The sequence below is a fragment of the Bombina bombina genome, chromosome 6, assembly GCF_027579735.1.
Source record: "Bombina bombina isolate aBomBom1 chromosome 6, aBomBom1.pri, whole genome shotgun sequence".
Lineage (NCBI taxonomy): Eukaryota > Metazoa > Chordata > Amphibia > Anura > Bombinatoridae > Bombina > Bombina bombina.
This window is the reverse complement of record NC_069504.1, coordinates 47,791,181-47,818,148: the sequence shown is the minus strand read 5'-3', so window position 1 is coordinate 47,818,148 and position 26,968 is coordinate 47,791,181. Positions and strand designations below refer to the sequence as shown.

The window sequence follows — 26,968 nt, the reverse complement described above, 5'->3', positions numbered from 1 at the left end:
AAAACGGGAAGCCCCGGTGATGCCTCTCACTCTACAGGCACAATTGCTGGGGAAGGAGCGGGTGGGAGCCCCCAGATCTCCCTCAAGGTGGGAGAGTGCTAGTGACAGCTCTGAGCCGTCATTAGCACCAGAGTGGGAAACTCTGTGATGGCTCAGAGCCGTCATTAGCACTCAAAGGGTTAACATTTTTCTCTGCACGTGAAGCATAACTAGATATTCTCAGTGCACCAGCATTTTAAGTACTGCAGTTACTCAAAGAACCAGTAGTGCTTGTATCATATCAGCTATCAACAAATTAATTCATTACCAGATAGTACAAGCACCTAAGGCATACTTAAATACACTTTTGAAACAGCTATAGCTTTTACAAGAAGCATTTTTGCTAATACATATATATTACAAAAATGTTTCTGTTCAAAACTGAAATGCATCCATGTGGATTTCAATTTTGGTTGGAATGTCCCTTTAATATTTACATATCTTAAAAATGTCTCTTTCTATCTCAAAGTGCATGCACCCCCAAAAACAAAAACTCTTATTCTTTTGTACTTGACCCATCGCATGAGAGATATGGCAGTTACTTCAATGTCAGTGTGAAAGGAACCACAGATGGTATTGCACCCAATGGATGAATGACAATAAATAACTTGTCCCTCTATAGGAACCATTCTCAAGGACCTCTTAGCAAAATCCTTTTGCCAGTTTTTGATACCGTCTGCATAACACATTTTATGATTATATTTTGATCCGTAAAATAATTTTCACAGAATGTATTTTTTCCACCTAGGTAGAAAGTGTTGATTCCTCTTATAAAAGCTCAGCGTATCAGACCAGCTTGACTATCTCCTCTTGACGGCTTTTGCTTCATCTTCGTAGCTGTAGTTTTTCTAATGCTGTTTTGTATTATTTTAGCGAACACAATACAGATGGTTCCACTCTTAAAAGTTAAACATATGAGAATATCTTCACTAAATCTCCTTACTGTGTGTTTTTCCTTTAATGTTTTACATTAGACTTTGTGTGGGGCTTATAAAAACCACAGGTCTACATCTTTTTTTTTTCTCCAGTATTCTTTGATTTTTTATCCTTTCAAAAAAGATTAGGCATTTAATGGTTTATAATGTTCCATTTCTAAGCATCAGCAATTGAAGAGCATCAGTGCCCAAAGAGAGAGAAAAATCTATCTTTTTTTTTTTGATTGATATCAATAAAGCCTTTGAAATCCATTGTAACTTCCTCTGACAACACGTCACCTCGATAGCCCAACAGACAAAGCTGCAGGAGTGTTGTCTAACACAGCAGGTTGCAAGGAATTTAATTGTGGCTTCTTGTCTTCAGTCATACCTAACCTGAGAGCCAGCTTCTAATCAGTTTTTATGGTGCTCAATAAGTCTCAACAGGACCCTATAATAGATGGAATTCTGCCAGCAGCCTTTAGCCTATCTGAGAATCAAAGCCCTGCATAAAGCATGAACAATGATAATAGTATGGTTCACCTCGAAATATTCAAATGCAATCAAAAAGTTTTGCTTTCTATAAGGGCTTGTTAAAATGGCGTGGGTACAATAAAACTTGTTCAGGAAACAAAAAAACGACACAACATTGTAACTCAAAAGATTTGTACCTATAACTTGTCACAGAAGCAAGTTGCAAATTAAGCTCTATGAAAATCAATGGTGCCGCATCTGTCTCACAACAGTTGCTTCCACTGTGAAGGATACGGGTGATACAAAAACACATTTAAAATATTACAGAACATACAAATTTAAAAATAAAATCCCTATATAAAACAGTCTACTCTAACATATGTGCAAAAAAAACTTAAAAACCGTTAAAGAGGAATAAAATGATAAAGAACAATAAAAAAGACCTTAGAAATATTGAGAAACAACCGCAAGACAAGATACAATGGAGTCTTTATGAATTTCAAATGCTGTAGGTAAAAAATGCAGACAATAGACTCCATTTATCAAGCTGCATATGCGTATGGGCGACCCTACAGCCAATAGTTAATAAGCAGTGGTCTGATGAATTCTCCAAACATTTATGCCAGATCCTAAATGGTGGCTTAAAATCACCCTTAACAGCCCTTAATCATGCACAATTGGGCAAGCATGAGCAGGGGGCGGTATTGCACAAGCAGAATTTAACCCTATCGTCCAGGCTTTGTTAAATGAGGATTGAAGCCATAAGAATGCTCAGTCAACCAGCACCTTTCATTCTATGCAACAAGACAATTTTACCCTAAAAAACAGAGACAAATATTTTCAAATATTAACATAAACAGTTTTGCAAGAGTATTTCCTAAATGTTGCATTTGTATTTATTTATATTTTTTCCATGTTGCTAGTGGTTCTCATGTAACATGCAAGATATCATGTATTGGGCACCACAAACATATATGTTAGCTGCAGAAACTCTCGGAAAAGATAGGTGAATTAATGCTCAATGAATTTGAAATATAGGGGCCGAATTATTATTGTGCAAGCGGACATGATCCGATATTGCGGATCATGTCCGTTGCACATCGATAAATGCTGACAGCACACGCTCTCGCCATTTATCATTGCAATACTGCCCCCTGCAGATTCGCGGCCAATCGGCCGCTAGCAGCAGGTGTCAATCAACCCGATCGTATTCGATCGGGTTGATTTCTGGTGATTTCTGTCCGCCGCCTCAGAGCAGTCGGACAGGTTTTTTGTTGTTTTAAAAGATAGATAATCCCTTTATTACCCTTTCCTCAGTTTTGCATAACCAACACATTTTTATTAATATTTTTTTTTTTTACCTCAGTGAATATCTTGTTTCTAAGCATCTTCTGACAGCCCCCTGATCACATGACTCTGTTTATTATCTATTGACTTGTATTTTATCCAATTAGTGCTGTGTTGTGCTAACTCTTAAATAACTCCCCGAGCATCAGCCCAATGTTATCTATATGGCCCGCATGAACTAGCACTCCCCTGTTGTGAAAAGCAGATAAAAAAGCATGTGATAAGAGGCAGCATTCAAGGGCTTAGAAATTAGCATATGAGCCTACCTAGGTTTAGCTTTCAACTAAGAATACCAAGAGAACAAAGCACATTTGATGATAAAAGTAAATTGGAAAGTTGTTTAAAAGTACATGTGCTATCTGAATAATGAAAGTTTAATTTTGACTAGACTGTCCCTTTAAAGAGACATTGGGGCCTAGTTATCAAGCCGTCAACCTCAAATACGCTGGAATATCGCAGCGTATTTGTGGCGAGGCTGATTCACCTAAGTTATCAAAGGCTAGAGACCGGCAAAAGTAGAATTTTGTGATGTAAACTTCGATCCGCCGGACTCAGTCTGACACAGATCGATTCTTACGTCACTCCAGATGTTCCGCACACAAGTGCGGCACAATCTGACTACTTTTGCTAGTTATCAAAAAACTAGCAGGTACGCTAGTACGAACTTTTCCGGCCCAGCGTACCTGGTTTTCAAACCGCCACCCTGGAGGCGGCAGATCCCATAGGAATCAATGGGAGTCTGACCATAGCGAAAGTACAAGTTCGCTGCTGCCAGATATCCCATTGATTCCTATGGGAGATGTCTGCACCTAACACCCTAACATGTACCCCGAGTTTAAACACCCCTAATCTGTCCCCCCTACACCGCCGCAACTAAATAAAGTTATTACCCCCTAAACCGCCGCTCCCGGAGCCCACCGCAAGCTACTCTATACATATTAACCCCTAACCGCTGCTCCCGGAGCCCACCGCAACTATAATATATGTATTAACCCCTAAACCGCCACTCCCGGAGCCCACCGCAATTATAATATATGTATTAACCCCTAAACCGCCGCTCCCGGACCCTGCCGCAAACTTAGTTATATTTACAGTAAATTGCCCTGCATGTACAAAGCCCACGACTGGCAAGTTACGGGGCTGTCATCTGTCAATAATCACACATTTCTCATAAAGTCCACTGCAGGGATGTGTAGTCACGGTCTCAAATGCACGAGAGCTTTATACAATATATCAATAAAAATGTATTATAAAGAGTAAAGAATACATTTTGTATTCTGCAATCAGCCAATCAGATTGAGCTCGCATTCTATTGGCTGATCGGAACAGCCAATAGAATGCGAGCTCAATCTGATTGGCTGATTGGATCAGCCAATCGGATTGAACTTGAATCTGATTGGCTGATTCAATCAGCCAATCAGATTTTTCCTACCTTAATTCTGATTGGCTGATCAGCCAATCGGAATTGAAGGGACGCCATCTTGGATGACGTCCCTTAAAGGAGCCTTCATTCGTCGGTAGTCCGTCGGGAAAGAAGGATGTTCCGCGTCGACGGGATGAAGATTGAAGACCCCGCTTGGAAGATGACATCGCCCGGATAGAAGAGTTCTTCAGCGCCGCTTGGAAGATGACATCGCCGGGATGGAAGACTTCTTCAGCTCCGCTTGGAGGATCACTTCATTGGATGGAAGATTTCTTCAGCGCCGCTTGGAGGATAACTTCTGCCGCTCCGGGTCTCCTCTTTGGTTCCATCGCTGCTCGGCTGAGTGAAGACGACTCAAGGTAGGATGAGCTTCAGGGGATTAGTGTTAGGTTATTTTAAGGGGGGTTTGAGTTAGATTAGGGGTATGTGGGTGGTGGGTTTTAATGTTGGGGGGGTTGTATTTTTCTTTTACAGGCAAAAGAGCTGAATTTTTTGGGGCATGCCCCACAAATGGCCCTTTTAAGGGCTGGTAAGGTAAAAGAGCTTTGAACTTTTTTAATTTAGAATAGGGTAGAGCATTTTTTTTATTTTGGGGGGCTTTGTTATTTTATTAGGGGGCTTAGATTAGGTGTAAGTACCTTAAAATCGTTGTAATATTTTTAAAATTTTTGTAACTTATTTTTTTTATTTTTTGTAACTTAGCTTTTTTTATTTTATGTACTTTAGTTAGTTTATGTAATTGTATTTAATTGTAGTTATTTGTAGGTAATTTATTTAATTAATTTAATGATAGTGTAGTGTTAGGTTTAATTGTAACTTAGGTTAGGATTTATTTTACAGGTAATTTTGTATTTCTTTTAGCTAGGTAGTTATTAAATAGTTAATAACTATTTAACAACTATTCTAACTAGCTAAAATAAATACAAAGTTACCTGTAAAATAAATAAAAATCCTAATATGTAATTATTAATTATATTGTAGCTATCTTAGGGTTTATTTTACAGGTAAGTATTTAGTTTTAAATAGGATTAATTTAGTTCATAATAGAAATATTATTTAGATTTATTTAATTAATATTTAAGGTAGGGGGGGTGTTAGGGTTAGTGTTAGACTTAGGTTTAGGGGTTAATAAATTTATTACAGTGGCGGCGGTGTAGTGGGGGGCAGGATAGGGGTTAATAAATTTATTATAGGTGGCGATGGTGTAGGGGGGCAGGATAGGGGTTAATAAATTTAATATAGGTTGCGGCGGGGTCAGGGAGCGGCGGTTTAGGGGTTAAACTATTTATTTAGTTGCGGCGAGGTGCGGGATCAGCAGGATAGGGGTTAATAACTTTATTATAGAGGGCGACGGTATAGGGGGGCAGGATAGGGGTTACTAGGTATAATGTAGGTGGCAGCGGTGTCCGGGAGCGGCGGTTTAGGGGTTAATACATTTATAAGAGTTGCGGCGGGGTCTAGGAGCGGCAGTTTAGGGGTTAATACATTTATAAGAGTTGCGGCGGGGTCTAGGAGTGGCGGTTTAGGGGTTAGTAACTTTATTTAGTTGCGGGGGGCTCCGGGGGTGCCGGTATAGGGGGTAGAACAGTGTAGTTTAGTGTGGGTGCTTAGTGACAGGCTAGCAAGAAAGCTGTAAAAAAGCTGAAGAGCAGCGAGATCGGATGAGTGATAACTCTCACAGTCTGCTGCTCAACGCCCCGTACTTGGTGCGCGGCATTTTGACAGCTTTTTTGATAACTTAGGCAAATTTTTGCAGGTCCGCGGCGGCGATGTGAGGCGAGCTTAGGCGGGCGTATTGGGCAGGCGAAGACAGGTAAAATAGACACGTTGATAACTACCCCCCCATTCTGATGCCAAAATTACATGTTTATCAGATTTGTGCATTACTGGCCATAACCAACAATGGGTTAGTTTACAAGTGGCGCCCGCACTAACTTGCACTCATATTACAAGTTTAAAGTTAATGCAACCGCACTTGTTTGGTTAGTGGGACTGAAGTCCTTGCGTAAAAGGGTTAGGGCTAAAAGTGGCACCAAACAATATAAATATATTCAAATAAAGTGTTTCATTCACATATACACTATCTAATAGAAAAAAAATCTAATCATATTTTTAAATAGATATTCCAATATATATCTGTATCTACATTTGTAACAAAAATATATTTATATATATATATATATATATATATATATACTGTATATATATATATATCAGCAAAATTGAAAAAAGCACTCACTGGTCTTCAGATAACTTATCCAAAAACATTTATTAGTGACATTTCGGGACAGACAGCGTCCCTTCCTCTGACCAACAGAAACTACAAACAAACAAACTAATAAAGGCCTGTTAAACCCTCCCCTAGAAAGGCCACCAATGAATAGAGGCCGTGTGCAAACACCTCAAGACTGTACCAATTGACAGACAAATGTGCTATTCTCAAAAATACGAAACTCGTGTAGCAAGTGCATATCAATCATAAATATGTTTAGGTGAACAATAGTGTAACAAACTTTAAGTATAAAAATTGCATATGTATCCCTCACATATAGTCCTGAAAATATATATCCCTGGCGTAGTGGAAGCCCATAAATGGAACGTTCCAACTTCGGGAGACACACGCCCCCATTGGAGTAAATAATGTCCAACCAGTATTAGAACTGGACGATCAAATCAATAAGCCCATCATCAAGATAAACCTAACTAAAGCAAATGTGAATCAAATACATCCCTAGTCTGAGACATCACGGCCAAGATCACTTTGTGTTTACATGATCTGACAACTTATGGAGACGATCACAGTAAAGTTCAGCCACTCCTACCTGACTCTAATTGGTTGGAATAATAATAACAAACCCCTGATAGGCTCATAGCGGTAGTGGGAGTGCGCAAATAAACATGCTGATCGCAGTGACAGATAACCCAAAACACATAAATACCGTGCAAGCATACCAGTGCCCCCTCCATATCGTAAACAACGAAAAAGTGTGCAACTAACTCAACTCATCGTCCAGTTCTAATACTGGTTAGGACATTATTTACTCCAATGGGGGCGTGTGTCTCCCGAAGTTGGAACGTTCCATTTATGGGCTCCCACTACGCCAGGGATATATATTTTCAGGAATATATGTGAGGGATACATATGCAATTTTTATACTTAAAGTTTGTTACACTATTGTTCACCTAAACATATTTATGATTGATATGCACTTGCTACACGAGTTTCGTAGTTTTGAGAATAGCACTTTTGTCTGTCAATTGGTACAGTCTTGAGGTGTTTGCACACGGCCTCCATTCATTGGTGGCCTTTCTAGGGGAGGGTTTAACAGGCCTTTATTAGTTTGTTTGTTTGTAGTTTCTGTTGGTCAGAGGAAGATGGTGACAATCCTGCAATAAATAGAGCAGTTGGGACCACTGAAGTAACTTTGTCATTGATAAAGAATATGACATTTCCTAATCAGCAGATCGGGCAGTCTCACAAGATCCTAAACATGAGGAGATTTTAGCCATTAAAGGGACAGGACATTCTAAAATGGCATATAATATAGTGCTATTTAAAAATGTTAAAAATATATTTTACATGGAGAAAAAGTTAAAGCTATTTATTTTGACTATGAACAGGAAGTGCAACTGGACCTTAAGGACTGATTGCTGACTGGCTGATAACTAGATTTTGACGGGCCTAATGTAAATACCACATGCACCTGTACGTTGTGCAGCCATGTTGTTAGATTGCCTATAAACTCACACCACTCCTCTACCTATCACAATTCCACAAGAATCTACATGGAGGATTGTTCATGTCACTGAGGACAAAAGATAGGCGGTTCATTTATTCATCATATCCGCAGCTTCAAAATGTAATGACCCAATAGAAATGCTCTCAGCTGCGCGCGCACCTGTTCTACAAGAGAGGGCATTGTCTCTGCCATGTCGCACAAAGTGAAAACATTTGCTGGTATTCACTCTCAACATTATGCCAATATCAACATGAATTATGCCTGGAATATTAGTGAATCATTTCTATAGTGTTATGTTTAATAAGTTTTAGTTTACAGTAAATACAATACATGGGAAAATGTGCATTGCATTTGTAATGGGCTGAGTTATTCCTATACATTTGTTAATGTTATTTGGTTTTCATGTAGGAACATTCAAAAAATATACACTGAATTTCTTACACTAGTAGTGATTAAAAAAGGGTTTTATTTCAGAGAATTACAAAATGTGCCTATCTGTGTTATGCATAAAACATGTGACTCTGATGCTGCTAATGCAAAATACTGACCAACTTTGCTCTGAACAAAAAGTTATGATATGAATATAACAACCTTACTGACCATAGGCAGATTGTTAGTATATCTCTAAATCTGATGTATATATTATTTTGGCCTTTATTTAGTTAGAAAATAGATTACTCAATAGTGCATATGTCGCTTGCATATAACTACTGTATGTGTTAAAATGCTACTCCAAAGCAGCAATGCACTACTGAGAGGTAGCTGATTTGGTGACAAGAGGCATATTTGTATAGCCACCAGTCACCAGCTAGCTCTCAAAATTGCATTTATGTTCTTGAGCCTACCTAGGTATGCTTTTCAACCAAGCACAACAAGAGAACAAAGTAAATTTGATAATAGAAGTACATTGAAAACTGTTTTAATCTGACTCATGAAAGTTAATTGTAACATTTGCATGTCCCTTTAACCGTTTGGCTACCATACATTTCTCTTTGGAAAGGGGTGAAAGATGAGTTCTATTCATTTTCATGCAATCCTACTATTAAAATAGATCAAATTCAATTGTAAATAGTTCCTGCACAAATAGGATCAAAACTGCAAAATGTATTTATAATATTTAGATCCTTAGTCCTTTGATTTCCCTAATAGAACTTATAGCTGGTAAGAAGAAGCTGGAACAAGCTCTCTCGCATCAACACGATTATCCATTTTCTCTTTCCTAAAACCCAGCAGGAATTCTGTAGGTTTCCATAACAACAACACTTAGCTTGTGCCTCCACTTTTAATGATAGACAGGTGCTGAGATCTGCTAGCAGATAAAAAAATAAATAAACTGAAAAAAAATATTAAATGCTGCAATTTCGGTGTATGTGTTTGTCACTGAAATCCTTCCTTCATTTCTCCACTGTGATAAGCTGCAATACAAAAAAAATGTAGACACATAGCTTGGGCAGATGTTTGTCGGTATCAAATTGGAAATAAAACATCAGGTCACAGCGTGGTAATTTTGTCATCGATGTGACAATATGATTTCTCTTGGGACGAAGCCTGAAATCCACCTGTATAGGTTTAATCAAGACTGAAGAGAGTCATGTTTTAGTGACGTGATTGACAACATTTATAGATTTTTATGGATATACCTGGTGTGGTTTTATTAATATTAAAAAATAAATAAATAAGGCATTAGAGTGCCCAATCTCTGCAAGCGTGAGGAGCATTTATTTATGACAATAGTCATCCAATAAATATAAATTGCTGTTATTACCTTTCACATAAGTTGGATAAAAATCAAAATTAAAGGGACAGTGTACCCAAATTTTTATATCCCCTTTATTTTGTTCCCAAAGATCAATTTTACCTGCTGGATAATATTTAATTGTTTACCTTTATTTTAGCATTTGCAATAGCTGATTTTGCCTGTGGTCCCTACCTGTACTGAATGTATTTATACTTAAAGGGACACTGAACCCACATTTTTTTCTTTCGTGATTCAGATAGAGCATGCAATTTTAAGCAATTGTCTAATTTACTCCTATTATCATTTTTTTCATTCTCTTGCTATCTTTATTTGAAAAAGAAGGCATCTAAGCTAAGGAGTCACCCAATTTTTGGTTCAGAACCCTGGACGGCACTTGTTTATTGGTGGATGAACCTAGGTTGTTCACCAAAAATGGACCGGCATCTAAACGTACATTTTTGCTTTTCAAATAAAGATACCAAGAGAATGAAGAAAATAGTAAATTAGAAAGTTGCTTAAAATTGCATGCTCTATATGAATCACAAAAGAAAAAAAAATTGGGTTCAGTGTCCCTTTAAGTATTGGCTATAAGGTGTGTAAACATAGACAGCAGAAGAAGTTACACTCCCATTGGGGATTAGGAGAAATAAGTCATCAAATGTTAATTTTCAATTGTTCTTGCTAAGTATTGGGCGTTGGTATACAGGCAGAGATAATATAAACAAAAGCATGTCTGTACAGAAAGTGAAAAAATAAGGAGATCTGATTTTTCCACAAGCTTAACACATTTTAATGGGTTGTGATTTCAAAGTACAAAACACGTAATTTCATATACACAAATAAACCTAAAAATGCAATTTCTTATACATTTTATGCGCTGTAGCATTGGAAACACATTAAGGGAAAAACTATTTTGCAGTATACTGTCCTTTTAATGCATCGTGCAGTGTAATTTTATTTCATATTTAAGAGGATATATTTTTTTCTTTTTATTCTTTTTTGCATGAAAGTTTGTTTTTGATTTTGATACTAAAATAAAAATAATATTTGTACAATACTTGTCAGAAGCTGATAAACAACACTTGGTGAACAAAATTGTTTTTTTCCTCCATAGTACAGGAACATATAAAAAATGTAATAAATAATAATAAAAAAAAAAACATTGCAAAATGATCTTATTTAAATGCTACAAAGAATAAAACTTTATGTGACATAGTATAAGGAAAGATTAAATTTAAGCTTTTTATGCCTCACAATTACATTTTTAGTACACATAAATCCTAATAATGCTGTTAATAAGTATTTATTCTTAAAGGGACAGTAAACATACAAAATAATAAATGAAGTAAATGTAGCTTGCTCCCTCTCTGATCTGGTAGTGGGAGCGAACTACTATCACTTCAATGGCGCAATCACCATTATTTTGTATGTTTACTGTCCCTTTAAATAACTCTTTAAAGGGAAACTGAACCCAATTTTTTTTCTTTCATGATTCAGATAGAGCAGGCAATTTTAAGCAACTTTCTAATTTGCTCCTATTATTTTTCTTCATTCTCTTGCTATCTTTATTTGATAAGCAATAATGTAAGTTTAGAAGCCGGCCCATTTTTGGTTCACAACCTGGGTTGTCCTTGCTGATTTCACAGCACAAATAAACAAGTGCTGTCCAGAGTTGTCAACCAAAAAAGGCTGGCTCCTTAGCGTAGATGCCTTCTTTTTTCAAATAAAGATAGCAAGAGAACGAAGAAAAATTGATATAGGGGTAAATTAGAAAGTTGTTTAAAATTGCATGCTCTATCTGAATTATGAAAGAAAAAAATTGGGTTTAGTGTCCCTTTAAGAATAAATAGAACATATTCTGCTATGTGCAGAACATTGGATTATGAAATATACAATATTATCTTCCTATGTTGTTCTTTAAATAACCACGATCGTGTTTGCGTGGCTTGTGGGTGATTTTTTAAACGTTTTGGCACAAACGCTAACTCGATACGCACAAAAAGCAGAACTTGGATTATTGTGACCGCATTAACGTATTCCCCAATAGACTTCAATAAAGGAATGTGGTTTTGTGCTCGCGGCCTCTCAAACTTTATTTAAAGAAAGCAAAGAATTGCACAAGCACCAAGGGTATAAATCAGCTTGTTTGCAGGTGTGCCAACTATTGGACCTGCACCAAGGTCCCAAGAAATCAGTCCAAAAATAATGATATAGCTGCACCACCATCTGTATTAAAACATCATTATTTTATTGTGCCACTTAAAACAGACTCTCAAACTTTATTTGTTACCGCAAATTTAGAGTGCAAAATTACTTTCAACTTGTAATACGAATGTCAATCTCCGAGAGCAAAAAAATTACTTCTAGCAGTTTTAACACTCGAACGTGAGCACAAACTACTGCTCCACTTATAATCTGGCCCTGAGATAAGAAACTGCAAAACAATAGAACTTTTGCTAAAACGACAGTGGCTGTGTCTACATCAGGAAGTCGTCCTGAAGTTGTTCTGACTGACTCCATCAAATTAAGCAAGTGGTGAGTGGAGTTTAGCTATTGAAAACCAATAGTAGCAAAGTGTTAATGCATTACAAAAAAATCACACTCACCTAGTACGTTAATTTATTGCAAGTCTGCATAAATATATTGTAACTACAAAGTGTTTACTTTCCCTTTGAAAATTAATCTTAAAAATAAATATTATGCTTGTTAAAAAAAACACACACAAAAAAACAATTTCTGAGGAGTAATGATTAAAGAATTTAAAATGTGGCGGACAAGTTAAGGATAAGGAGTAGCGGTCTTACGATTTCTTTACTTATGTATCTGGCGAGCAGTTTGGACGGAGAAACTGCTTTGTAAATCCCCCCTAGGCCCTTATCAGCCTACCTATGTTTACTTTTAAACAAGAGATACAAAAGGAACTTTATAACAAAATTAAATTGAAAAGTTTTTTTAAAAAAATTGCAGGCTCCATCCAAATTGTGACATTTTGACTTTACTGTCAATTCTATGAAACTCAGGTAGGATTCTACTTCCAGTAGAAATGATTATAAAATGATTTAACATCTTGGCTGCCAAATGCAATGGTATCCGAGGGGTTAAAAAACTTAAGATTTACAGTTTTTTTTTAAGGACAAAAAGCTGGTAAAAGACCAAAAGGTACAGGCACTAGACAGCAGCAGCAATTATGTATAGTGTAAAGCGTAGTAATCCCTTTAATCTGACACTGCAGGAATTATCCGTGCTCTTACAAATCACTTTCTTGCCTGATAATCCCGATGAAAGAGACACTTATACTTTGCTGAAAAAATAGAGATATCCTTATTTATATTTTTTCATTTTTTTCCCAACATCTGTAGAAGTAATTCTAGGGGATTAACCTTATTCCCCTCCTGCAACCCTACCAATCTGGGGTTTTACAATATAACAGCAGTACTGTCGAGATGACACTAATTCTTCAGTTTTTTTCTTATTTATGAAACTGTCAATGCCAGCATCTTCACTATGTACCTCAAATTTAAGTTAAAGTAAACTCTCTTCTTAATAAGGAAATGCGCAACATATTTTTAGCCTGTTGTTATTTTTCTTGATAACAATTTTACAGTTAATGTTATTAATGATGCTGCAAACCCAACCTCACTCGACCTAAGCTTGATAACAAAACAAGTAACCATGGCAACTGCATCAAGTGACAAACCTAAAAGATGCAGAAAAAACTTTTTTTTTCCTTATTGTTTCCTTTGCTACAGAGTTTATGACAGTAATATTAGTTTCCTCAGAGAACCATTGAAGGTAAGCTCAGAACACTGCGGCGCTGTTATCAAATATATAATAGACAGTTAGTCTAAGCAATACATTATTACAGCAGAAATGTTAAGGAAACTATTTTCAGACTCTACTGTTTTTATATAACCAGGTTGCATAAATGACCAAAAAAAATTTACAAAAACTTTTCGTTTTATTTTTGGGCGGTGAAATAAGAATCCTATATGACATTTTTAATGCACTGACAGGGTCCAGGGCCCATACAGGAGCTGTCACTGAGGATGATAAACGGTTGGCTTTTCACTTACACTTTCCAGTCAAATCAAATCAGCCGCAAAGCCATTTATTTTTCAAAGACCTTTTCAACATTCAATTTATCATGTATGGTGGGCAGACACATGTGCCAATAAGCAACAATCTCAAACTATGTCACTTTATCTGATGTAAGGGTGACATTATCCATCTGGAGTATTTAACCCCTAACCCAACTATACTTTGATGCAGGGCAGTGACAATTAAAAGAAAAGGACAAACTTAAATAAATAAAATATAACATCTTAGATGCACTTTTTACTCATTGGTTAATAAAGAAACCTAATATATTGTGAAAACATTCTGGCAGCTAAATGGTTAAAAAATATACTTTAAATTTATATGTGAGGATTGGCTTATGTAAAAGGAGAATGTATCTGTTGTTTTTCTGGTAATACAAAGTGTTTTTGCTGTTTCTGTGGGCATAAAAGAGGCAAATACAATTTAACGGCATAGAGGCATAGGCCTCTATTTATCAAAGTCTGCCGGACCTGATCCGACAGTGCGGATCAGGTCCGCCAGACCTCGCTGAATGCAGAGCGCAATACGCTCTCCGTATTCAGCATTGCACCAGCAGCTCACAAGAGCTGCTGGTGCAATGCCACCCCCTGCAGACTCGCGGCCAATGGGCCGCCAGCAGGGAGGTGTCAATCAACCCAATCGTACTCGATCGGGTTGATTTCCGGCGATGTCTGTCCAGCTGCTCAGAGCAGGCAGACAGGTTATGGAGCAGCGGTCTTTGTGACCGCTGCTTCATAACTTCTGTTTCTGGCGAGTCTGCAGGCTCGCCAGAAACACGGGGCATCAAGCTCACTACGGAGCTTGTTAAATGGGCGCCATAGAGTGCAACATTTTGCAATTAGAATGCAAAATACAAAAGAGACTCAAAGACAGGGGGGTCTATTTATGTAGGTGTGGACAGACATGATCTGCTATAGCGAGTCATGTCCACCGCATGGTAGCTAGCAGGAAATAGTTCTGACATCTAATGGTTAACATTCTTGCAAAACTGCTGCCGTATAGTGCTCCAGAAATGGGCAGGCTCCTAAGCATATGTTCCTGCTTTGCAACAAAATATACCAAGAGAAAAAAAAACATTTGTAGTAAATTAGAAAGTTGTTTACAATCCCATGCTTTATCTGAATCATGAAAGAAGAAATGTGGGTTCCATATCCTTTTTAGCAAAAAGCAATTCAGCAAGCTTAAATGCTGCACGTACACGTGCATGATAGTTTTTTTTCCAGAGTGTAATTAATTGTTAAATATTAAAGAGCCTGTTTTTTAAATAGGTATAATATATAGAGGTGGGTTAGCTCCTTCTAAGAAGACACTTTTTCCCTATTGCTTAGGATATATGGAGTGTCACTAAAAGGCTTATGCATCAGCTATGCCAGAGGCGCTGCACTACATATTTATTGGTAAACAGTGATAAAAAGCAACCACAATGTTACATGAGGCTAAACATATTTTGTGAAGCGGATTCAGAAATATCTAACATTAAAAAAAAGTATAAAAAAACACGTAAACCGTTCTGATCTTTATTTCACAGTTTATTTTGCAGCTAAACTAATTGGGCTTTTCAAAATATACTTACGTGTTATAACGTGCAGTTTACAGGATAATTTTCAAGCAAGTTTTTTTATTTTTTTATGAATTCATTTCTGAATAATTTAAATCTTAGGAGCAAAAATATTAGCCAGCAATTTATTTACATCATGACGCAGAGTGACCCAGTATTGAATATGTTTGAATGGATAAATTAATGTATTGTGAGAAGTTTGGGGGAAATTGGTTAGCATCTAAGTTCATTGTTGTTCATTAAAAAACAAGCTTAATGTCACTCATTTGTCTTGTGGGACACCAAAATCCATGAAACTTCTAGGATAGGCTTGGATAGTGGAAATATTGGGTTGTACAAAATTATGCAGCAATTGATTAACATGTCACCACTTTTTTAACTCATTAAGCTACATTAAAGGGACACTCAGGTTAAATTAAATTGTCATGATTCAGATACAGTATGTAATTTTAAACAACTTTCCAATTTACTTCCATTAAAAAAAATGTGCACAGTCTTTTATATTACATACAATTTTTGAGTCACCAGATCCTACTGAGCATGTGCAAAAATTCACAGACTATACATATATGCATTTGTGATTGGCTGATTGCTATCACATGGTACAAGGGGAGTGGAAATATACATAACTTTGAAATTTGTTATTAAAAAATCTACTACTCATTTGAAGTTCAAACTAAGTGCTATTGTATTGTCTTGTTATCATGCATTTGCTGATTATGCAAATCTAATGTGTTGACTGGTCCTTTAAGTCATTTTGACATGAAATGTTTTAGGATGTCCCAGCAGAAGGCAGTTACTGTACCTAGAACCAAGAGCAGCAGGCAGTTATTGCTTATATAACACAAAGCAGAAGGCAGTTGTATCTAGAACCAAGCGCAGCAGGCAGTTATTGTATCTAGAACCAAGCACACAGGCAATTAATGTTTCTAGAACCCAGAGCAGAAGGCAGTTATTGTATCTAGAACCCAAAGCAGAAGGCAATTATTGTATCTAGAACCCAGAGCAGAAGGCAGTTGTATCTAGAACCCAGAGCAGAAGGCAGTTATTGTATCTAGAACCCAGAGCAGAAGGCAGTTATTGGATCTAGAACCAAGAGCAGCAGGCAGTTATTGCTTCTATAACAGAAGGCAGTTATTGTATCTAGAACCCAGAGCAGAAGGCAGTTATGGTATCTAGAACCCAGAGCAGAAGGCAGTTGTATCTAGAACCCAGAGCAGAAGGCAGTTATTGAATCTAGAACCAAGAGAAGCAGGCAGTTATTGCTTCTAGAACAGAGCAGAAGGCAGTTATTGTATCTAGAACCCAGAGCAGAAGGCAGTTATTGGATCTAGAACCAAGAGCAACAGGCAGTTATTGCTTCTAGAACAGAGCAGAAGGCAGTTATAGCTTCTAGAACCCAGAGTAGCAGGCAGGATTTAGAAAAGCTGTAGAAGATTCCTTGCTGTTTATCTGGTAGTAGCAGCTAAGGGGTAGAATAACTTCTCTGTATGTATTACTAGCTCTGAAGGGGAGTCAAATCACTGCTTGAGCAAGATAAATAAATATATATATATAGTGGGGTTTGGAAGGAGCCTTGAGTGCAATGTGGAGGACCCTCAATTAGAGAAACCATTTTATTATACTCCGGGCATTCTTGCCATCTAGGAATGGCTCTAGTACTGAAAATGGCAAAGTTGTTCCTTATAATTATATCTCTCCTTGAAATAATAAGGATTAGATCACGTTCTAGTTGTAAACTTAACAACTGTTATGATTAAATGTAAAAGTATCAACTGGAATGGGATCTACACTTACAAGTAGTACAATTCCTCTATGTAAACAGGATTTCAAACATTTTCCCACTTCCCATTACAAATATCTGTGAACAGACTTGATTTATAGCAATAATATATTTAGTCATGGGTTCTCCCCAAATAAAAAGTCACCAAACTCAGCACAAAGGTCACTTACCTCGGGCTGCTTCACCCTGCCTTCCTGAAAGGAGCACGTCCTGGGATCATGAGTACAAACATGTCTGTATTTACACCAGTGACACTGATAGGGACTTTCCACGCACGACAGGCACCTAAGGAGAAGAAATAGCTTTTTTAGGACTATGCACTTGCTCTCCTCGTTCCATATTAAAGCTACTTATCTTATAATGAGCAGTTTTCTTGCACATTAAGATTTTATTTGTATAGACTTAAAGGGACATGTAGAATGATTTAAATGTGATGCCAGCACAGCTGTAAAAGGCTGACAAGAAAATATCACCTGAACATCTCTGCATAAAAAAGGAAGATATTTTACCTCTACACTTCCTCAGTAGCTGCATCACATTTATAAGGGTCTTTAGCATCCAATAAGGAAACTAGTCCAAGGATTTGCAAGGGAGTTTACATCTCAGCACAGTCTTGTTTTTTTTTTTCTCCTCAGTTAAAGGAAGTTTAATATTACATCTTGTGAGATTTAAAGGGACATTCTGGTCAAAATTGAAATACAGATAAATGAATGACATACTTGAATTGAAACATATTTGTAATATACACGTATTGGCAAAAATGCTTCTAGTAAACAGTATCACTGTTTTATTGTTACCATTTGTCTCTGCACGTGCATGTGAAGCATAGCTAGATATTCTCAGTGCATCAGCATTTTAAATACTGCAGCTGCTCAGAGGACCAGTGGGGCGTGTATCATGTCAGCAATTAATAAATTGAGTCATTACCAGATGGTACAAGCACCTTAAGGTCTCTGAGCAAGTGCTGTGTTTAAAATGCTGGTGCACGGTACATACTTAAATACACATTTGAAGCAGCTATATCTTTTATTAGAAGTATGTTTGCTAATACATGTATATTACATAAATGTTTATATCCAAAATTGAGATGCATCCATGTAGATTCCAATTTTGGCTGGAATGTCCCTTTAAGTGAAATCTCATGAGAACACAGTAAAGCAAAATGTGACATCAGCACTGATGAAGCTGGTTGGCTGTTAATTCTTTAACTTGCAGCTGACAGTAGATGAAGTATAACTGTTCACAGAGCACTTACTCTGGTGAGCTGAAGAAATTTAAGGTAAAATATCTTCCTTTTTTACATAGAGATGTTCAGGAGATATTTTCCTGTCAGATTTTTACAGTTATGCTGCAGCACTTTCAAGTGATTTAGCATATGAGTATTATGTCCCTTTGCAGAAAAACAGAAAGATGCACCCATGCTTTAGACTATTAAAGGGACAGTAAAGTAAAAATTAAACCAAAATGGATACAGCATGACATTTTAAGTAACTTTTCACTTAACTTATATTACCAATTTTGCTTGGTTCTTTATTATTCCTTGTTAAAGAGTAATCCTAAGTGAGCTCAGGAGTGTGCATGTGTCTTTAGATATCTAGCAGCAGCGTTTGCAACAACGTTTACAGCAATGTTATACATATTTGTAAACACTGCTGCGATAGAATGCCGTAGGTGCAAACTCCTAAGTTCCTATCAGCCTACTCTTCAACATAGGATGTCAACAGAACAAAGCAAATTTGATAATAGAAATAAATTAGAAAGTTGCTTAAAATTGCATGCTGTATCAGAATCATGATGGGTTCAATTTTATTTTATTGTCCCTTTAAATTCATAGTGCAATGGTTAACCATTAAGCTAAATATTAAGGATACCTAGGCTACAGGTGGGGACCCTTAACACAGATCAGCTGATATATGTTTAACTATTTGTAAAACTGACTAAAAGGGTTGGTATCTTCTGTTTAAAGGTTTACAGATAATTAGAATGTTGAAGTCGATAGTACTGCCATGTGCAAGTATGAGATACCCTTTAACAACACAGAGAGATTGTGCTTTTTTATCAATTATTGGCTGTCTCTGAAATTCCTTAATAGCTTTGCATTTCCATCAGCAACATCCACAAGGACAGCTTTCATTTATATTTAAGGGAAAAAATTAAAGGTGAAAGGTGATTGTTAAGGAAGCCTTTGCAAAAACCTCCATGGAAGAGAGTTCACTTTTAACCTCACCTAACATTCCTGAATTGTTTAGTATAACGTGCTTTAAAACATCAGGTATGATGTTGTATCGATCAGGTAGTGTAAGGGTTACGCCCTCTTCACAGTGACAGACCAAACTCCCCGTTTAACGAACCTCAAACAGTCCATTTGCACAACCGCAAACTCCCCATTTGCACAAGGTTGGATACCAAGCTAGCCATGTCCCGTTCCTTGTCCTCACTGATGTCACTGCGCGTGCAATCACTTCCTGGGGTAACAGAAAATGCTCCACCCACAAGATGCTCCTATTATATTACTGCACTGAGGATGCTGCCTGTATCTGTGTGTCCTGCTCCCTGGCCGGAGAGCACAGGGGACACCAGGTTGAGCTGCTGAATGAGGCTTCTGCGAAGAAGAAAAAGAAACTGAGAAATGTTCTGCAGAAACTGACCACAAAGAGAGAGGAGACTGAGAAAAGAGTCCAGAGTCTGCAAAAGCACAGGAGAGGGGTGCAAGAGAAAGCAGCTGGTGTAACAGAGAGACTCACTGCCCTGATTAGGGACATCAGGAAACAGCTGGAAGACCTAGAGAAGCGAGTCCTGAGTGAGATCACCCGGCAGCAGGAGCAGGTTTTACTCACAATCTCTGATCTGATCCAGCAGCTGGGAAAAACAGAACGACAAGCTAACCAGGAAGATTTGTCACATTGAGGGGCTGTGCAACATGACTGACCCATTAACTGTCCTACAAGAACAGGAATCACACAGAGATGAGATGCTTGGTCGGTCCTCCTACTTCCAAGTTCCAATTTGGGGCACTGCGTGTGCAATCTAATGTGCCACCAGATAGGAGTGGTGTGTTAACTAGTACTATTCTTATCAGTTTAATCGCTGTTACGTGCCCTATCAGGGGACATGTATATGGCATCGATTTTAGGAACCCGGAGATGATTTTAGGAATCGGGAGATGGAAAAAGATGCTTGGTCGGTCCGGCCACGAGATAGATAGATACATAGATTAGATAGATAGATCAATAGATGCAATAGATACATTTGATGATAGATATGATAGATAGATAGATTTGATAGATAAATAGATATATTTGATAGATAGATAATTTCCCAGGCAGAGATTTACAAGACGGGCGGTCTGGGACCCATGGTAAGGGGACCCATGGTAAGGTTCCCAGAGGCAGTTGTGGCGCCTGAGGCTCTGATTAGAACAGAGCACTCTGTGTATCTGCCCTCGGCCGAAATCGGAACATTCTTTAGCTTTCTGCCTGTCGGCCAAATGTCCGTCTGCCAAATGTCCGTCTGCCAAATGTCCGTCTGCATTTTGTCAGAGCACCGCGTGCAATCTACTGTGCCACCAGATAGGAGTGGTGTGTTAATTAGTACTATTCTTATCAGTTTAATCCCTGTTACATCCCCTATCAGGGGACGTGTATATGGCATGGATTTTAGGAACCATGGCATGGATTTTAGGCAACTGCTATTAGATTACACTAGCAGACTGATGTTTTTTTTTAAATTTACACTACTGTTACACCAGATATGACTGGTGGTGGCACTGAACAAGTAGGCACAGTATATGCTATGAGCCTGACACACAGGCTGGCAGTGGCAGGCTGGCCTGCTGGCAACTGAAATTAGATTACATTAGCAGACTGATGTAAAAGTTTTTTTAAAAAAATTTACACTAATGTTACACCAAATATGAGTGGTGGCACTGAGCAAGTAGGCACAGTATGTGCTGTGAGTCTGACACACAGGCTGGCAGTGGCAGGCTGGCCTGGCAACTGAAATTAGATTACACTAGCAGACTGATGTAAAAGTTTTTTTTTTAAATTTACGCTAATGTTACACCAGATATGAGCGGTGGCAGTGAGCAAGTAGGCACAGTATATGCTGTGAGCCTGACACACATGCTGACAGGCAGGCAAATGCAATTAGATTACAAAGAAAAAAAAAATGATGTTCTAGCCCTAAAAAGGGCTTTTTGGGGTGCTGTCCTTACAGCAGAGATCAGATGAGTCCTTCAGGACTGTAATGGACACTGAATACACTAGCCTAGCTATCGATTTCCCTATTAAATTAGCAGCAGCTACACTGTCCCTCCTCTCACTAGCAATGCAGCTTCCGAATGAATCTAAAATGGCTGCTGTCCATGAGGTGTAAGGGTCTGGGAGGGAGGGTCTGCTGCTGATTGGCTGGAATGTGCCTGCTGACTGTGAGATACAGGGTCAAAGTTTAGGCAATGATGAAGAATAGGGGGCGGATCGAACATCGCATATGTTCGCCCGCCGCTGCGAACGCGAACAAGCTATGTTCGCCGGGAACTGTTCTCTGGCGAACTGTTCACGACATCACTATTCCTAAGCTATTGGTTTTCAAACCGCTTCTCAAGTCTCCCTAACAGGCCAGGTTTTGAGGATATCTGAACTAGAGCACAGGTGAAATTATCATCTGATTAGTAAACAGGGCTATTAACCTTCTCTCACCCAAGGTAATCCTGAAAATCTGGCCTGTTTGGGAGGGCAGAAGACAGGTTTGTAAACCAGAGTCCTAAGCTGAACAGTGCTGATGATCGCACATATAAATGACTCAGCGGCTGTGTACAGCTCCAGCCTAGATTTTAACTTCATTTTTTAACAATTTCTTTGTGATTAAAAACATAGGTATAGGCAACCAATAGTGCAATAAGATAACAATCTAATGCATTAGAGCATTTTCTTATTGCAAATTTATGCCCCTTTAAGAAAACAATGTCATGAGCATTAAAGGGACATTAAACACTTAATAAAAACTAGATAGAAAGATGCATTAAAAGCAATGATTAGACAGAGATTAGACAGATGTATTAGTTATTCAAATACTGAAAAAAATAAGTGAAGGCTAAGTGATCATAAAACAAAGGGTGCTGCCATGTTGTAACCTAGGTTTCAGTTTCTGTTAAAGCCAGAGCACTATACACAAGTCACTAAGTCAGTCCTCACTTTAGAAACTTTTCTATCACAATTTCATGATCACAATTTTAAGAAGGAATCTCAAGGGTAGATATCTAATGTCTCACTGGCGGTGACATCCTGAGCTAGAGAGAGAGGAGAGAGAAAAGAGAGAGTGGAGAGAGAAAAGAGAGAGAGGAGAGAGAAAAGAGAGAGAGGAGAGAGAAAAGAGAGAGAGGAGAGAGAAAGGAGAAAGGAGAAGAGAGACGTATAATGTGACTGGGCTAGTGTAAAGGTCAGAGTATTAAGTGCTAAGTAGCCTGTGCTTTAAAGAGATGGTAAACTTTACATGTTTTCAAATCAGGCCCAAAATCTAAGTGATATTTTACATGGACTTTATTTCATTCTTTCAAATTAAGATGCGCCGTAACTTACTTTTTAATCTAGTGGTGCATGAGTGTTGAAATGGGTGGCCGCTTAGAGCACAGGATATTAGAATTGCACGGCTAGATTAAATAGTAAGTTACAGTGCATCTTCATTAGAAAGGTCAAATAAAGTCCATGTAAAATATCACTTAGATTCCGGGCCTGATTTGAAAACATGTTAAGTTTACCATCACTTTAAGAGACATTTAGCCAAAAAGCTTCATTTGAACGTTTTCAAAATGCTGCAAATTACCTATTTGATTTGTAGCAATGTCAAGTTATAGAATATGCTTTTGGCACCGTTAGGAAGCATGGCACAAGCAGAGTTTTTTTCGCAAAAGCTAGAGGTGTTTAATGACCTTATAAGGGGCTATAGATGTATATGTTAAGCTATTCATTTTTCATATAAATGTGGAGGATTTTGAAGATTCCAATTTTTAAAAACCTTTGACAGCAAAGGGGTAAAAATCACTATTATTCTCTTAGGAAACGAGATTCCAAGTCTGGCATTGTGTGGTTCATTAATACATATACGGTAAATGCAACAGACTGAATATTCTGCTGCTTCAGTGAAAGAAATTTATACAGCAGTCTGCCTACAAAGTATCTCACCACTGGGTGGGAGGGAGGGAATGAAGTATTTTCTATGAAACAAATTCAACACAATGTTACAGCAGGAAAAAAAATCTTGTTATTCAAATTGATAACAAGTGCTCACTCTGATAAATCAAATTAAAAATGTATACTGTATCATATTGTGTCAACTCATAACATAGACTGCTATGAATATTTAATTTATTTTTTTTTATCTTTATTTCTGCAGGAGAACACAGAGGCAGGAACATAGAAATATTTGTAAAGAAGTTATCACAGTGAAAGTATAACAATGCATGAGAATATTTAATGGAAAACCTACAACTCATTAGAATGTAGCAGATACTAATGTAAAACATTCCTTGTTAATTCAATGTTTTTTTATTTAGTGCTATAAATTGTATGATTATTTCTAAACAGCATGATGGCTCAACTTTAAAGGGACATCATAGTATAGATCAGCATTTAAAGGGACATAAATGTGCATAAATAAAATTCTCTAATGTTTTAATCTAGAGTATATTTACAATGCACTATTGTTTTTGTATAACTGTTTAATTCCAGCTAAGGGGTAAACTTAGCTTTACAACAGCAATGCACTATTGGGAGCTAGCTGAGCACAGCTGGTGAGCCAATGACAAGAGGCATATGTGTGTATCCACCAATCGCTAGCTAGCCCTCAGTATTTAGCCTTGCCTTTTATTTTTTTCAGGTCTGAATTGCAAAGGATCTATATACAAAAGAAAGGTTTGTAAAGAATGCAACACTGGCATGTATTAGCACAATTTGCATTATTTTGCAAATCAAGTGCAGTTATCGGATACACCCCTTAAAACCCTGGTGGGAATAATGTCCCGGGTCTCCTTTACTTTGACTAATTAAAAGGAAAGTCTACTTGAAAATGTTTATTGTTTTAAAAGATACACAATCCCTTTATTACCCATTCATCAGTTTTGCAGAACAGTTATATTAAAGGGACATTAAAACCCAAAATTTTGTTTCATTATTCAGATAGAGAATACAATTTAAAAAAAAGTTTCAAATCTACTTCTATTATCAAATTTGCTTTGTTTGCATGTTATTCTTTGTGGAAGGGATACCTAGGTAGGTAAGGTAGCATGCACATGCCTGAAGAACTACATGACAGGAAATAGTTCTGCCATCTAGTGCTCCTGCTAATGTATAACATTGTTGCAAAGCTGCTGCCATATAGTGCTGTAGACACGTGCACACTTATGAGCTTACACCCCAGCTTTTCAACAAAGGATAACAAGAAAACAAAGAAATTGATAACAGAAGTACATTGGAAATTTGTTTAAAATTGTATGGTCTATCTGAATCATGGAAGAAAAAAATGGGGTTTATGTCCCTTTAACCCCTTAGTGACCAGAGCACTTTTCCATTTTCTGTCCGTTTGGGACCAAGGCTATTTTTACATTTTTGCGGTGTTTGTGTTTAGCTGTAATTTTCTTCTTACTCATTTACTGTACCCACACATATTATATACAGTTTTTATCACCATTAAATGGACTTTCTAAAGATACCATTATTTTCATCATATCTTATAATTTACTATAAAAAAAAATGATAAAATATGAGGAAAAATGGAAAAAAACACACTTTTTCTAACTTTGACCCCCAAAATCTGTTACATATCTAAAACCACCAAAAAACACCCATGCTAAATAGTTTCTAAATTTTGTCCTGAGTTTAGAAATACCCAATGTTTACATGTTCTTTGCTTTTTTTGCAACTTATAGGGCCATAAATACAAGTAGCACTTTGCTATTTCCAAACCATTTTTTTCCAAAATTAGCGCTAGTTACATTAGAACACTGATATCTTTCAGGAATCCCTGAATATCCCTTGACATGTATATATTTTTTTTTAGTAGACATCCCAAAGTATTGATCTAGGCCAATTTTGGTATATTTCATACCACCATTTCACCGCCAAATGCGATCAAATACAAAAAATTGTTCACTTTTTCACAAATTTTTTCACAAACTTTAGGTTTCTCACTGAAATCATTTACAAACAGCTTGTGCAATTATGGCATAAATGGTTGTAAATTCTTCTCTGGGATCCCCTTTGTTCAGAAATAGCACACATATATGGCTTTGGCGTTGCTTTTTGGTAATTAGAAGGCCGCTAAATGCCACTGCGCACCACAAGTGTATCATGCCCAGCAGTTAAGGGGTTAATTAGGGAGCTTTTAGGGAGCTTGTAGGGTTAATTTTAGCTTTAGTGTAGTGTAGTAGACAACCCCAAGTATTGATCTAGGCACATTTTGGTATATTTCATGCCACCATTTCACCGCCAAATGCGATCAAATTAACGTAAAATTTTTCACAATTTTAGGTTTCTCACTGAAATAATTTACAAACAGCTTGTGCAATTATGGCACAAATGGTTGTAAATGCTTGTCTGGGATCCCCTTTGTTCAGAAATAGCAGACATATATGACTTTGGCGTTGCTTTCTGGTAATTAGAAGGCCACTAAATCCTGTTGCGCCTCACACGTGTATTATGGCTAGCAGTGAAAGGGTTAATTAGGGAGTTTGTAGTGAGCTTGCAGGGTTAATTTTAGCTTTAGTGTAGAGATCAGCCTCCCATCTGACACATCCCACCCCCTGATCCCTCCCAAACAGCTCCCTTCCCTCCCCCACCCCACAATTGTCCCCGCCATCTTAAGTACTGGCAGAAAGTCTGCCAGTACTAAAATAAAAGGGTTTTAAAAAAAAAAATGAAATTTTTTTAGCATATTTACATATGCTACTGTGTAGGATCCCCCCCTTAGCCCCCAACCTCCCTGATCCCCCCCAAAACCGCTCTCTAACCCTCCCCTCTGCCTTATTGGGGGCCATCTTGGGTACTGGCAGCTGTCTGCCAGTACCCAGTTTACAATAAAAAGTGCTTTTTTTTTTGTTTTTTTGTTTTTTTCTGTAGTGTAGCTTCCCCCCCCACCCCCCACAGACAAACCCCCACCACCTTGCTGATTGTTTTAATTTTAATTTTTTTTATATTTTTTATTTCCCCATTTTCTGCAGTGTAGCGGTTCCCACCCGCTCCCTCCCCGTGCACGCGCCCGCCCCCACCCTCCCGTGCACGCGCGCGCGCCCGTGCGCGCCCCCAGCCACCCCCGCCCCCGATCCCGCCCCCCTTCACAACCACAGGGCCATCGATGGCCGCCACCCGCCTCCCGGTCTGGCTCCCACCCACCAACACAGGGAGCAACCGATCTCCGGTGCAGAGAGGGCCACAGAGTGGCTCTCTCTGCACCGGATGACTTAAAAAGGTTATTGCAGGATGCCTCCATATCGAGGCATCACTGCAATAACCGGAAAGCAGCTGGAAGCGAGCAGGATCGCTTCCAGCTGCTTTCCACACTGAGGACGTGCAGGGTACGTTCTCAGGCATTAACTGCCTTTTTTCTGAGGACGTACCCTGCACGTCCTCAGTCGTTAAGGGGTTAATATACTTTTTACCTCTGTGTTTACCTTTTATCTAAACCTCTGCAGACTGCCCCTCACTGTTGGTTCTGGTTTAACCACTATCATTCTCCACATGAGTGAGCACAATGTTCTCTATAGAACATATGAACTAGCACTGTCTGACTGACTGTTTTACAACATTTAAAAAGCACCAACATATGGGACAGAGGCTTAGATACAGGAAACTTTAGAGGTTATA

At 38.0% G+C, this 26,968-nt stretch overlaps 1 protein-coding gene across 1 annotated transcript in view; it reads right to left on the bottom strand.

Annotated features, from left to right (window-relative positions):
• Positions 1-26,968, bottom strand: part of PLXNA4 (plexin A4) — a 1,088,215-nt gene that overhangs the window by 287,314 nt on the left and 773,933 nt on the right. The window contains exon 9 of the mRNA XM_053716394.1: positions 17,285-17,399. Within this exon, the coding sequence (XP_053572369.1) occupies positions 17,285-17,399 (115 nt within the window). The remainder of the gene's footprint in view (positions 1-17,284; positions 17,400-26,968) is intronic.